This window comes from Castor canadensis, chromosome 11 (assembly GCF_047511655.1).
Source record: "Castor canadensis chromosome 11, mCasCan1.hap1v2, whole genome shotgun sequence".
NCBI classification, from domain to species: domain Eukaryota; kingdom Metazoa; phylum Chordata; class Mammalia; order Rodentia; family Castoridae; genus Castor; species Castor canadensis.
This window is the reverse complement of record NC_133396.1, coordinates 83426075-83439424: the sequence shown is the minus strand read 5'-3', so window position 1 is coordinate 83439424 and position 13350 is coordinate 83426075. Positions and strand designations below refer to the sequence as shown.

At 33.4% G+C, this 13350-nt stretch overlaps 1 protein-coding gene and 1 non-coding gene across 8 annotated transcripts in view; both read left to right on the top strand.

Moving 5' to 3' along the window:
* The window catches only part of Cep350 (centrosomal protein 350), a 168055-nt gene that overhangs the window by 49022 nt on the left and 105683 nt on the right, over positions 1-13350 (top strand). For all 7 annotated transcript variants that reach the window (XM_074047329.1, XM_074047325.1, XM_074047327.1 and 4 more), the window contains 5 exons: positions 1657-2315; positions 3091-3212; positions 6490-7550; positions 9434-9581; positions 11536-11705. In XM_074047329.1, the coding sequence (XP_073903430.1) occupies positions 1657-2315; positions 3091-3212; positions 6490-7550; positions 9434-9581; positions 11536-11705 (2160 nt within the window). The remainder of the gene's footprint in view (positions 1-1656; positions 2316-3090; positions 3213-6489; positions 7551-9433; positions 9582-11535; positions 11706-13350) is intronic.
* Positions 12456-12587, top strand: LOC141414478 (small nucleolar RNA SNORA51). Its single transcript, XR_012439505.1, has one exon. It is a non-coding gene; the product is annotated as a small nucleolar RNA SNORA51 (small nucleolar RNA).

Genomic DNA, 13350 nt, shown 5'->3' with positions numbered 1-13350 from the left:
TTTTTTTTTTGTGGTTGGTTGTTTTTTGTATAGCTGTTAAAGTATCTAAAAAAAGAGGAAATGTCCTATTGGGCTTGTCTGGATAATTTCTGCAGGTAGTTGTTGTGGCCATTTTTATTAGAATTCTGTTTTAAGTTATATATTAAATACATTTAATTGTCATTGTGACCATCAAAGCATTATTTTAATGAAATCTTTTATAGTCCTTAAGAGGATCAAGTCCAAACTTTTATATCCCAATATATACAAACAAACATGGGCAAATATTCTCAAGATTTTCTTTTTTTTGAACAAGTTAGGAAACAGCTCTGAAAGAGAAGTGATTTTCCCCTCCCCCCTCAGGGATGTATAGTCAATGGATGACAAAATTTGATGTAAGATAAAGAACTCTCAAATCCATTGCTTTTCTCTTTTTGAATTACTTTGAAGGCTATTTAATATAACTTGCTGCTTTTTTCATAAATGTTGGTTTAAAAAATGAGCTGTAAATACCCATAGGTATTTTCTTTTCAGCAGCAAAATTTGTCTCAGTTACTTTGAGTTTCTGGGATGGATTCAGTAAGAAATGCAATCACAACTATAATGTGATATATAGAACTCAATATGTGCTTTGTATTTCTTTCTCTTAGCTTCATTTCCTTCCATCTGTCTTGCAAGTAAACTAACTCAGGTGTGTTCTCAATCTAAAATTAAGCCATGTCAACAAACAAATAGCTGTTTTTATATATACTGTATTTAATGCTTCTGTCCTTCTTTGGAGAGTTGTGGAGACTTAACATTTACTCAACAAATGTTTACTGAGTGCCCTCTATGTAGCAGGCAGTGCTCTAATTGCTAGGACTTGCAAGTAACCAAAATCTCTGACCAAGTGCAAGAGGCATTCATTCTAACAGAAGGAAACATTACGTACTTCATATGCCTCTTACTGAAGTTCTTGTCTAAAAATGAAGTAAAATACTCAAAATAGCCTTTTAGAGATTTGAAGATTTGTTTTACACATATTGTTAAAATGTGAATGCAGTCATAGAATAAGCTAATTTTAATCTTTTCTGAACCAACAGGAATATAAATTACACTTTCAGAAATTCTCTGATAAACCCATGTAAATATGCTGCCATTTCATGTAATTGTGATATGGGACAGTATTGTAGAATAGTTCAGAAAAATCCGTATTTATGCCTTTATGATTTGTATTTGGCATTTGCATTTTTATCTTTTCAAAACTTCAAAGCAATTTTTTAAAAACTCAAGGTAATTTCCATTTTGATTCTAATCAAGATGCCTTGATTATTGAACAGGATTATTAAATTTTAAACAACTTTTTTGAAAGAAGAGAGAAATAGTAGCATTAAATATGCATGTGAGAAATAGTAATCTTAAGTATTCACATTGGTCATAAGAGCTAACCTTCTACAGAAATGTGTAAAGATGTATTTAAAAAAAAAAGATCTAAGGAAAGAGTTTTTCAGAAGATGGAAATTCTTTTACTGCTAAAAAAGGGACGTTTTCATCTTTTATAAAATTCTTTCAAATACTATCAGATATTTGAACTTGAGTTTAAGATAAAGTGAAACTCCCTAATTTTGTTATTAGCACAGTAAATCTTAGGAATGAATATAGAATTTGAATATGACACTAACAGTCCATATATTGTAGGGGGTCATATTGGAAGAGCAGAATCTGATCCCAGGTTGGATGTTTCACATAGACATCTTCCACGAAGCTTAGAACGTTCAAGAAGTAGAGCTCGGTCTGAAAATAATATAAAGAAAACAGCTCCATCTCTTCCAGACAATAAACAGGAGGAAAATACTGCCTTAAACAAGGACTTTTTACCTGTTGAAATTCGTGGCATTCTTGATGACCTACAGCTGGATTCTACAGCTCAGACTGTGAGGCAAGAGACTGGAGATTTACAGAATCCAAAGTCATCAGCACCTGTACAAGCTCCTCGGAGTCATAGCCCAGTGAAAAGAAAACCTGACAAAATAACAGCTAATGAAGATCCCCCTGTTATTTCCAAAAAGCGCCACTATGACACAGATGAGGTACGACAGTACATTGTTAGACAGCAGGAGGAAAGGAAAAGGAAGCAAAATGAAGAGAAGAAAGCTCAAAAGGAGGCTACTGAACAGAAGAACAAACGATTACAGGAGCTCTACAGGAAACAGAAAGAAGCCTTTACTAAAGCAAAAAATGTGCATCCTTCTGATCCATCAGCAGCTAGACGACTACAGGAAACTTATTCCAAATTCCTTCTAGAAAAGACTTTGCTTGAAGAGCCAGCTCATCAACATGCTACACAGGAAACACAGGTAATAATAGTAGCAGAAACACAAAGGGGAGTAACTCATGGTCAGGAAAAGCTTATTTACTATATAGTGCTACTTATAAAGTACCCACCATTCCTAGTATTCAGACATATGTTCAAATAATATTCATAAAAATTGTATTTCATATGAAAGACCATTCTTTGCATATGAAGAATAATGTGAAAATATGATACAAGAGCTAAGAGTTTCAACACTGATTGCTGCCAGTCTCATCTGTCATTGTTTTTAGTTGTATTCCTGCCTAGTTTTCATTGTAGTACTGAGCAAATACTCAGTACATAGTACAAAACCGTATTATGTTAATGAAATACTTAGTTTTGTGTTCTGTGCCAAAATTAGAAAATATCCTAAATTAGTGTGCTGATGTTCTAACAATAATAACTGAGTATGTACCAGATATTATTGCACACTGTTTTAAAGGCTTCACTTACTAGGCTTAAGCTTCAATAAGTCCTCACAACCCTGAGAGGGTTAAGATACTGCATTATTTTTTCTTATTAGATGAAAAAACTGAGGTTTATAAATCCTGATTATGGAGTTAGGATTAGGTGTCCTTGCTGGATTTCAGGTGTTATTTTGTGTTAATTGTAATGGTTATTTTTAAGGCAAACTAAATTTGAAAGGATTTTATTTGAGGAAGAAAAACCCTCTGTTTATACTCTTTATAAAGCAGAAATGACTTTATGTGTGTCTTCTATGCTACCTAAAGGTATTTTTGTGATGAGAGTCGGATTAATTTCATGTCCTTTTCTCCTAGCCCAGACCAGGGTATCAGCCATCTGGAGAATCTGACAAAGAAAACAAAGTACAGGAACGTCCCCCAAGTGCATCTTCTAGTAGTGATATGTCTCTGTCAGAACCTCCACAGCCTCTTGCAAGGTAAAAAGAGGAGAGTAAAAGATGATTAAGGTTTCTTTTATTTTATTAAATTAGTATAGTAGTCTATGTTTATTGAATTTTATCGACTGACCTTTGTGAGCAAGAATGCAAAGAAATTTGTTTAGAAATTGGTTAATATCTTCTAATGGATACCTAAGCATGGTATACAGCTATATTTACTGTATGTTCTACTTTGTTTTTCAGTTTTTTATGTTGGTTTATATATTTATTTGTGGTGCTGGGGATGGAACCCAGGCCTTGGGCATGCTAAGCAAGCACTCTCTCCCTGAGCTACATCCCTAACCCTTTATCTGTTTTTTAATCCAATGTCAGTGTCATTTCCTTGTGCAATTGGAATCAGTCTTGCCTTCTCTGAATCAAACACACAGTGAAAGTTTGTTGGATGAATAGATCTCAGTGAAAGATTACATGGTTATAAATCATACTTTGTAGTAATAACCATTCGGGGAAGACAAAGATTTTGAAACACTTCTAAATGCAGAAATAAAAATCATATTATTTTCCAGTTTGGTGTTAATACACATGATCCTCTTTCTACTCATCCCAGAGAAGAATAATATTAGCAAAATAGTAATATTAATAAAATAGCCAACATTTATTGGGTGTTTCTTAGGTTCTGGGCACACTGATCTAAGTACTTTGTTCTGGGGATCAAAGTCAGGGCCTCATGCATGTGAGGCATCTAAGCAAGTTACCACTGAGTCATATCCCAAACCTAGGCACTGTTGCTATTTCTACTCTATAGAAGAGGTAATTGAAGTCTAAAATATAATTACCTTTCTTGAAGTCAAAACTTTAGTGGTAGACATGTGCTTGAACTTAGACAATCTTACCTTAGAAATCAGTGTCTTTAACCACACTGAGTACTTCCTCCCAATAGATGAAATGTTTCAGATGATTTGTTTTAAGATCATAAATACATTTTAAACTTCAATCATAAAAATTGTTTTGATTGTGAATATTTTGGGGTAGGTGATACTCTCTGTTTCTTTACTCTTGTCACACCTACCCTGCTTGATTCATGTCTTCAACTTTTGCCTTTCTGAGTTTCCTTCTAATTCTAAACAAGTTACTTAATATTAGAAACAAAGCAAGCACAACTGTATTGTTAGAATTTACTACCTTGCACCAGTTCCTCTTTTTCTTCATCCTTTCCTTCCCTCCTTCTCTTTTGTTTTTAAATTTTTTCATTTTTTAAATTAACACATAAAAATTGCACATATTTACGAGGTAACCATGGCTTCCAGTTTTCTGATGTTTCAATTCATGTACACATTGTGTGTCTTGTAATATCACAAGTTATCTACCTAGTGCCTCCATTTTCTCACTACTTATTCCTTAGCTTCCCCGTTTCTATTAATAGTTTTAACATATCTATATGCTTAAAATTATTTTATGCTTAAAGTTATTGCGTTTCTTTTCCTTGTTCTTTATGCTCATTTTGTATTAGCTACTTGGAAAATTCCAAGTTACATTTTTGACCTTGAGCACCTTAAAGATCTCTGGCTAGAAGAATTAATTGTCTACAGCCTATTGAACTTTATAAATCTTCATTTGGTACATATGACAATATACTTTAGCTGTTTACTAGGCTGTCATCCTTGCTGCATCTTGAAACACTAGGGTAAGAATTAAATCTTAACCAGATTGTTTTCATTTTGACCCTGCTTTGTTCTTCCACCATCAGCCTAGCACTTACCATAAAAATGGGCTTTCATTAAATACTTAAATTTAAAACTCTTAAGTTTTTGCTCATTGTATCTTTTATGTTATAACCTCCTTGTAGTCCTATTACTAGCAGCTTAGTTAGGCCCTAATACCCCGAAACCTTGCATTTGTAATAGTCTTTATTTTGTGGTATGTACTAGTCTTCCTTCCTTCATTCCATTCTTCTTAGCAGACCATCAGTATCAAAGACCGCTATCACTTAATTTCCAACCACATCTTGTTTGGCATGCTTATCTACTCCTTTATCACCTTATTAGTCTCTTTCAGGTGATTTTTTTGAGCCATTATAGAACTTAACATTTATCCATATTAGTTTAGTCTAAACATGTAGCCTTTACAAATAGTTTTGAATGATAATTTGGTCATTTTTGGGGGTAGTCATTGCTCCCTGTTTTCTGTCATCTGCAAATTTGATAAGCTCATCTTCATGTTGTCTTCTAAAAAGAATAATGGATAAGTCCAAGGACAAACTTCATGTTACTCTTCTAAGGTTCGTCTTAATCATGGATATTGGACTTTAATCTGTGTAGTATCACTCAATATACAGGAAGTATATTGCCTGGAAGTATAAGGAAATGTACATAATATTGATTAGGGTATTTTTATCCTGTTTCTTGGGCTGGTGGAATGATTCAAGTGGTAGAGCACTTGCCTGGCAAGTGTGAGGCCCTGAGTTCAAGCCCAGTACTGCAAAAAAAAAAAAAAAAAAAAGAAAAGAAAAAGTTTTCTTTTTATTTTAGACTTTACAGACACTCTACCCTTTATTGTATATTTATAATTGGTACTTATAGTTTTTAATTTACTTGTTTGATACTCATTAATTTTTTCCAAGTTGGTTGTAAAAACCTCTATTTTTTAGTGTGTTAAACTTCAGTCTTTAGCATTTAGTAAATGTTGGTTGATTAGAATAATCTATATCATGTCTGTATTAAATCTTACCCATTTTCTCTTTTGTATAACATTTTTAAAGGATAGTATGAAGACAATATTTTAAAGAAGTTTGTCCACAGAATTTTAAAGTTTTTTAATACCTTCTCTTTAATTAATAGTTTTTTAAAAATCAACTGTTTTGAAGAAAGCAGCTTAAAAAGCATTACGTATGGTAAAATCCCATTTTTGTACAAATAAAACCATTAAAACACAGAATATACATAGATAAATGTTAGGAAGGGTATAAATATAAGTGAACTATTAATAGTGACTCTTTTTGATTATTTAGCTATGAGTAATCTTTGTTTTATCTTTTTATTTTGTGTGTAGTACTGAGGCCTTGTGCTTGCTAGGCATAACCACTTGAACCATGCCTCCAGGACTTTTTTTTTTGACGTGTATATACTTTATCCTTATAATCACAAAAATTAAAAACAAAACTAAGAAATAATGATGGCTTGATCTTACGATGTAGTTCAGGGATATAGAGTGCTTGCCTAACATGAGCAAGGCACTGGGTTTGACCCTAGCCCTGCAAAAAAACAAAAAAGAATTAGAGTTTCTGTGTTAGCTAACATTTTATGATTTTTATTTCCAGAAGAGACTTGATGGAACCTACATGGATGCAACCTGAGAGATTGAGCCCACGGGTTCACAGTTCACAACTGCAGCCTCTTGTTGGAACAGCTGGAAATTTACTCTCCCATCTCTTGAATCTAGAACATGCAGGAATTTTGCACAAGGATTTTGAATCTTTTTTAACAACCAGGAAGAATCATAATATGGCTTCAGGGCCATTAACTTTTACACCTCAACCATATCTGACCTCACCAGCTGCTCATCCAGATGCCTTGTTAAAACCTTGTGCCAGCCAATATAAAAGTAAACTGGATCGTATTGAAGCCTTGAAAGCAACAGCTGCTTCTTTGTCCAGCAGGATTGAAAGTGAAGCCAAGAAATTAGCTGGAGCCAACATTAACTATGGGTCAATGTTGAACACTGAGTACGTTGTGCAGCAAGCAACTCAAGAAAACGAACCTTGGACTAAGGCTGTAAGTCCACCTGTGAAAGAGGATACAGAAGATGTTTTCTCTGCCCGGATTCAGAAGATGCTGGGAACTTGTGTATCTCATGCAACTTTTGATGATGATCTTCCTGGTGTAGGCAACCTTAGTGAATTTAAAAAACTTCCTGAGATGATAAGACCTCAAAGTGCCATATCAAGTTTCAGAATGAGATCCCCTGGCCCTAAACCAGGAGGGCTGCTGGCACAGTTGTGTAAGAGGCAGACTGACTCTTCTAGCTCTGATGTACAAGTTTGTTCTCAAGAAAAAGCCAAAATGACTCTTTGTTCCAGCACAGATTCAGTCAGTGAAGGGCCCCTTCTTAGTGAAGGGAGTCTGTCTGAAGAAGAGGGAATTCAGGATGGACGGTCCCTTCTAAAAGTAGCAGAAGTTTTAAAAGAAAAGGAATTTTGTGCTGGAGAAAGAAATCCCTATGAATCCATCAAAGAATTTCAGAAGGAAGCTGAGAAGTACTTGCCACTTTTGGGGCACATAGGTGATACACAAAGTAAAGGACCATGGGAAGAATTGGCAAAGGGAAGCCCACATAGTGTCATTAATATTTTTACCAAATCATATCAGTTATATGGAAAAGGTGAGGAAAAGTAAAGGGATGGCATTGTATGTTATTTTAAGATAACATTATTTCATAATTTCTGTACAAAATATATACTTAAACATACATTTGTTATTACAAGGAAAATGGAGACATATGTGAATCATCTGCAGGATAATTTAACTATATTATTAAGAGTTTAATATCGAAATTTTAGTTTTTTTTAGTTATTGTCATAAAACAGTAGTTGACTGGTAGTTGTAGAAATTTTTATCTAATTTAGAGGAACTCTTAGGTGATGTTCAAGATTGGGTATATATCAAGGGCATACTAGGGTTTCTGTGACCTTCCTTATATACTTAAATTTAAATGAAGTATATTTTTTAAAACACTGACTTGTGTGAATCCTAGGATTACAGTGGTCAAGGTATTAACTGACTTTTTTTGGCGGGCATGGTGCTAGGGATCAAACCCAGGGCTTACACATACTGCCACTGAGCTATGTTTTCAGCCTCTATGACACTAACTTCTAAAGGTCTCTTCTTTTTCCTGAAGAATTCTGTAGCTCAATACAGCTTTCCTGTCCTGTGAGATACTCAATTCCTTCCAGTTGCTTTCTGCCATAGGTGGATTCTATTCAACTTGTACTAACATAACCTTAGAATTTCTAAGTTGGAGATTTCCACTGTATGTAATGAGCAAATTATGACAAATGAATTGATTTCATCTTTCTTCTTAGGTTCTACTAGGTGTCACATTGCTTTTTCCTAGAATTCGTATTTAAGCACTTCTTTATGATCTTATGCCAACTTTTATACATTATTGCTCTGTTGTATTTAACCACTTAATTGTGTTGGTGTTAACTTTAAATTTCTTTTGATTTTAAAGTTCTTTTTATTTTTAAAAATTTTAATTATTTATTTTTTTGCTTTACTGCTAGGCAAGGGCCTAGCACTTGCCTAGCAAGAAATCTATCACTTGAGCCACACAATCCCGCCCCCCCTCCTACCTCTCTGGTTCCTTTTGATTTCTTTTGATGAAAGCAACATACCATACTCTTGTATTTTTTATAAGAAAATTGTTTTGTTTTTAAAATTCTTAAATTGAGGACACATTCTCCAGTATTCAACTTTTATTATTTTTTTTCCAGTATTGGGGCTTGAACTCAGGGCCTATACCTTGAGCCACTCTACTAGCCCTTTTTTTGTGATGGTTTTTTTTTTTTTTTTTTTTTTTTTTTGAGATAGGGTCTCACTAACTATTTGCCTGGGCTGGCTTTGAATCTCCATTCACCTGATCACTGCCTCCTGAATAGCTAGGATTATAGGTGTGAGCCACTGATGCCTGGCAGTATTCAACATTTTATATGTGTGTTATATATATATATATATATATTTTTTTTTTCTGTATCGGGGTTTGAACTCAGGACTTTACACTTATAAAGCAGGTGCTCTACCACTTGAGCCATGACTCCAGCTGTGTATTTTTTTTCTCCAATATATTAGTTTTTATTGGTTTCACTTCTTGTATTAGATTTTTATTTTATAGTTATATTGAAATGTTTAGAGTTGAAATGATATATTATCAGGGATTTGCAACATAATGTGTGGGAGCCTGGTCGATGAGAGGAATAGTAAGAGATTTAACTGAAACTAGATTATTCATGTATTGGTCATTGTTGAAGCTGGGGGGTGGATCATTGGTTTCCTTATGCTGTTTTGTTTTCATGTATATTTGAAATTTTTCTTAATAAAAAGTTAAAAATACATTGTTAGATTAAAAAGGTAAGTTAAAAAGAAGCTGTAATAAAAGTAAACTAAATTACTTCTTTATGTTGTGAATCTCCATGTTGTGGAATGCTTTGCTTACGGTTTTTTGTTTTGTTTTGTTTTGTTTTAAACTATGCTTCAATCATTTAACAGGGTTTGAAGACAGATTAGACAGAGGAACATCAGCATCACAGCCTTTGAATGTCATCACAACCCCTCTAAGCAGTGTTTCATATGAAGATGATTTTGTCTCTTCAGGGAGTGGGACTTTGACAGAAAAAAAATCAGCTCTTGAATCTAAGTAAGAATATGTTGGTAATACGGACTAAAGTATGAAGAGTAAAAAAAATATACAGATGAAAGCTGTGGTGTGATTATAAGTTGAATGTTCTTGTTGAATCATGTATGTAGAGCTATATAGTAGGAATATCATGGACCCTGGGTCCGGACTATCTGGGTTTAAATCCTGGCTGTCATTATTATTAGTCGTTTGTATTTGTGCATATTACTTAACCTCCTTATGCATAAGTTGCCTTCACAGACTGGTTAATGAGCATTCAGTAAATTATAAAATACTTAAAACAGGGCCTGGCACATAGGCAGCAGTATACAGGTTTGTCAAAACAATCTGTGTATCCCCAATTAAATATAGTATTGGGAAACTATCATGTGGTATACTAATGTAAAAAGCTTAAGAAATGGTTTTCTGTACTATGATTGAAGAAGATCAGATAGATACTTGGCTCTCTGATCCTAAATAATACAGAAATTTTTTTTAAAGTCAGGAAAACACCTGAAATTTTGTAAAGCTTTGAAAAAGAGTAATTATAATGATTATAATACTTGATAATTATTGGGCATTTAATATGCAAGATACTGAAAAGACTGAGGGACTTTACCTGTATTAATTCATTTTTATAGTAGCCTGGTTTTAAGTATTACTGTTAATATTCCTATTTTAGAAAGGAAACTGAGGCACAGAGGTTAAGTTACTTGTTCAAAGTCACTAAGTGAACTAGACTTTGCTGGAGAGAATTTTCTCTCTAAATTTTGTTACTGTATAAATCTGTAATTCTTCATATTCAATTTTTTTTTGCATAACACAAATTATAGTCTTCATAATATTATGTGATCTTATAAAATTTGTTAAATATAATTGGAGTAATAGAAATAAGTATTATTAAAATTATAACAGGAAAAGTATAGGTTTAAATTTTGACCTTTAAAGAAAAGATTAAATTTTTAAATTAAAGCTTTTTAAGGATTTAATTGTGGTGATATTTAATGTCACTGTTAAATTTCAGGTTAAAGAAGGATAATAATAATAATAATCTTAAATTATTGTTCTCTTTAAGATTACCAAAGGGAAAATAGTTACACTGTATAAAATTACAAATTTGGATAGAAATTGACATCACATTCTCCAGTATTCAACATTTTGTATATGCATATGTACATAATACACTTATTTATCTATTTTAGTATTGGATTTTGAACTCAGGGCTTTGCACTTGTGCTCTGCCACTTGAGCCATGTCTCTAGCTCTGTATTTTTCCTTTGAGATATTTCTTCTTATTAGTTTCACTTCAGTAAATAGCTCATCTGAGATTTTTCTCAGTTATAAATTGAGCCATAAAGAACAATCCAGGTTTATAGTGGTAAGGAAAAAAGCAAAGTGGAAGCCATCTTTGATTGTAGTTAAATTCTTCTAGTGATTCAATAGATTTTCATATATCTTTAGTTTTAACTGTGTTGTAAGACTTTTCTCTTTTTGTCTTTTTTGACTGTTATAAAAGTTTACTTAATAAAAAGTTATGAAAATGTTAATGATCCAAATTTTACATGATAGTAATAAAGAGGCCATGGACTTCTGTGCTGAAAAGCCATTTTTTATGCTAGTCCCAGGCTTCTAAACATGCTTCTGTTTTCTCTTTCCTTGTATTACCACCATTCCAAAATATTCATAAAGGGATTAAGTTCTTACACAGTATTCCTTGGATGTCTTCCACCTTTTAATTTCTCTCTCTCTCTCTCTCTCTCTCTGTGTAGGTAGTGAATATATATATATATATATATATATATATATATATATATATATATATGTGGTGTGTGTATGTATATATGTATGTGTATATATATATATACACATACATATGTAGTGATATCTATTCCTTAGACTTAAAGCGTCTTTGAAATAGAATTGGTAGCCTCACTCAGACTTTTTACTTTTTCTTTAACCACTTTTTCTTTGACAGTATTGGTGGTAGCAATTTAGGCACTCAGGAGGACCATTCTAGCCGAAAGCCTGCCTATGACCTTTCTTGTGTGGATGTTACCTCTCAGCATTCATCAGGAGCCCAGTCTGCTGCATCATCTCATTCATCTAATTCCAAAGGAAAGAAAGGAAAAAAGGAAAAGATAGACTGTAAGTGGAATCCTGCATGGTGACTTTTTCTCTTACCAGTGGTTTTGTGGTAGTGATAGAAAATTATGATTTAATTCCATATGAAGCTGGAAGAATTTCTTTATGGTAATAAGGAAATCTAACCTGGGTGCAGTGGCTCACAGCTGTAATCCCAGCTACACAGGAGGTGGAGATCAAAAGAACCGTTGTTTGAGGCCAGCCTGAACAAAAGTTAGCATACCCCATATCAACACATAAGCCAGGCATAGTGGTTAATGCCTGTGGTTCCTAGCTACTTGTGAGGGATGGATAGGAGGATCACAGACCAAGGCCAGCCCTGGGCAAAGTTGTGGAACCCTATCCAAAAAAAAAAAAAAAAAACCTAAAACAATAAAAGGGCTGAAAGAGTGGCTCAAACATAGAGAACCTACCTAGCAAGCATGAGTATCTGAGTCCAAACCTCAATACTACCCCCTTCAAAAAAAGAAATTTATTTTTATTTTATATGTCTGTTGTTATTATAATATTTCTTGATATATAACATTATAAACCTTTTAATGCAAAAGATATACATGATTAAAAAATTAAGAACTGCAGGTAAACTCTCATACAAGAAATACAAATCCACCTTGACCCTTCTGTTCAGAAATAACTACAACAACGTATTTGGTGACTCCTTTCCCCATATATACATAAAACTATAGACACCTTTATTTAAAAAACAAATACTAGTATAGTGCTTTGCAACTGATTTTTTAAAAACTTAATCATGGCCTCCTGGTGCTTACCACAGGCTGTGTTCTCACATTGACAGTATAGAAAGAGGAGGCAAAGTGAACCTACCCCATAAACACCTCAACCCAGGCCCTGGGCCTCATCTGTATTGTGAGTGGGGAGACATAGATGGGAAAGAAAAGCAACAACAAAAACTTAATAGTGTATGATATGCATTTCTAAGTGTCATTAAATATCATCCTCAAATTTTCTTATTTATAAAATAGAGATAGTAATAGATATTTTATATGGTAATTTTGAAGCTGAGATGAAATTATCAGATAATGTGTACATTCCAATAGTTAGCACAGTAGCTGGCCCATTGTCATTCAATAAATATTTGTGAGTGATTGAGATACTTTCAGTGGCCTTATTTACACTCTTTTTTTTTTTTTTTCTCTCCCAACGTTCTCCTTGTCTTTGGTGATTATTCTACTTTTAACTGTAATTTGTTTTGTAGGCCTACAGGTGAGGATGAGATACAGTGATTATTCAAGAGCCTCTTAAGTTCATAGGATTGCCTCAAGCTTGGGAATGATTTTGCTTTCAAAATTTTTTTTTCCTATTTATAAAGATAAATACTGGTTATGGACTTTAAAAAAAGGGGGAGGAGATGGATAAGAATAAATCAGTCAATATAGAAAACTATGATTTGAAAATAAAAAATCCCCTGAAATCCCTCTTTGTAATGTTAACATTTAAATTTTTATTGTGGTAAAATATTATGTACAAAATTTTATCATTTCAACCATGTTCAGATATACAGTGCAGTGACATTCAGTACACATTTACATCATGCACCATTCAGCTCTAGAACTTTTTCATCGTACTATACTGAAACTCTGCATCCATTAAACAGCACCTCTCTACTCCTTCATCCCCCTGCCCTTGG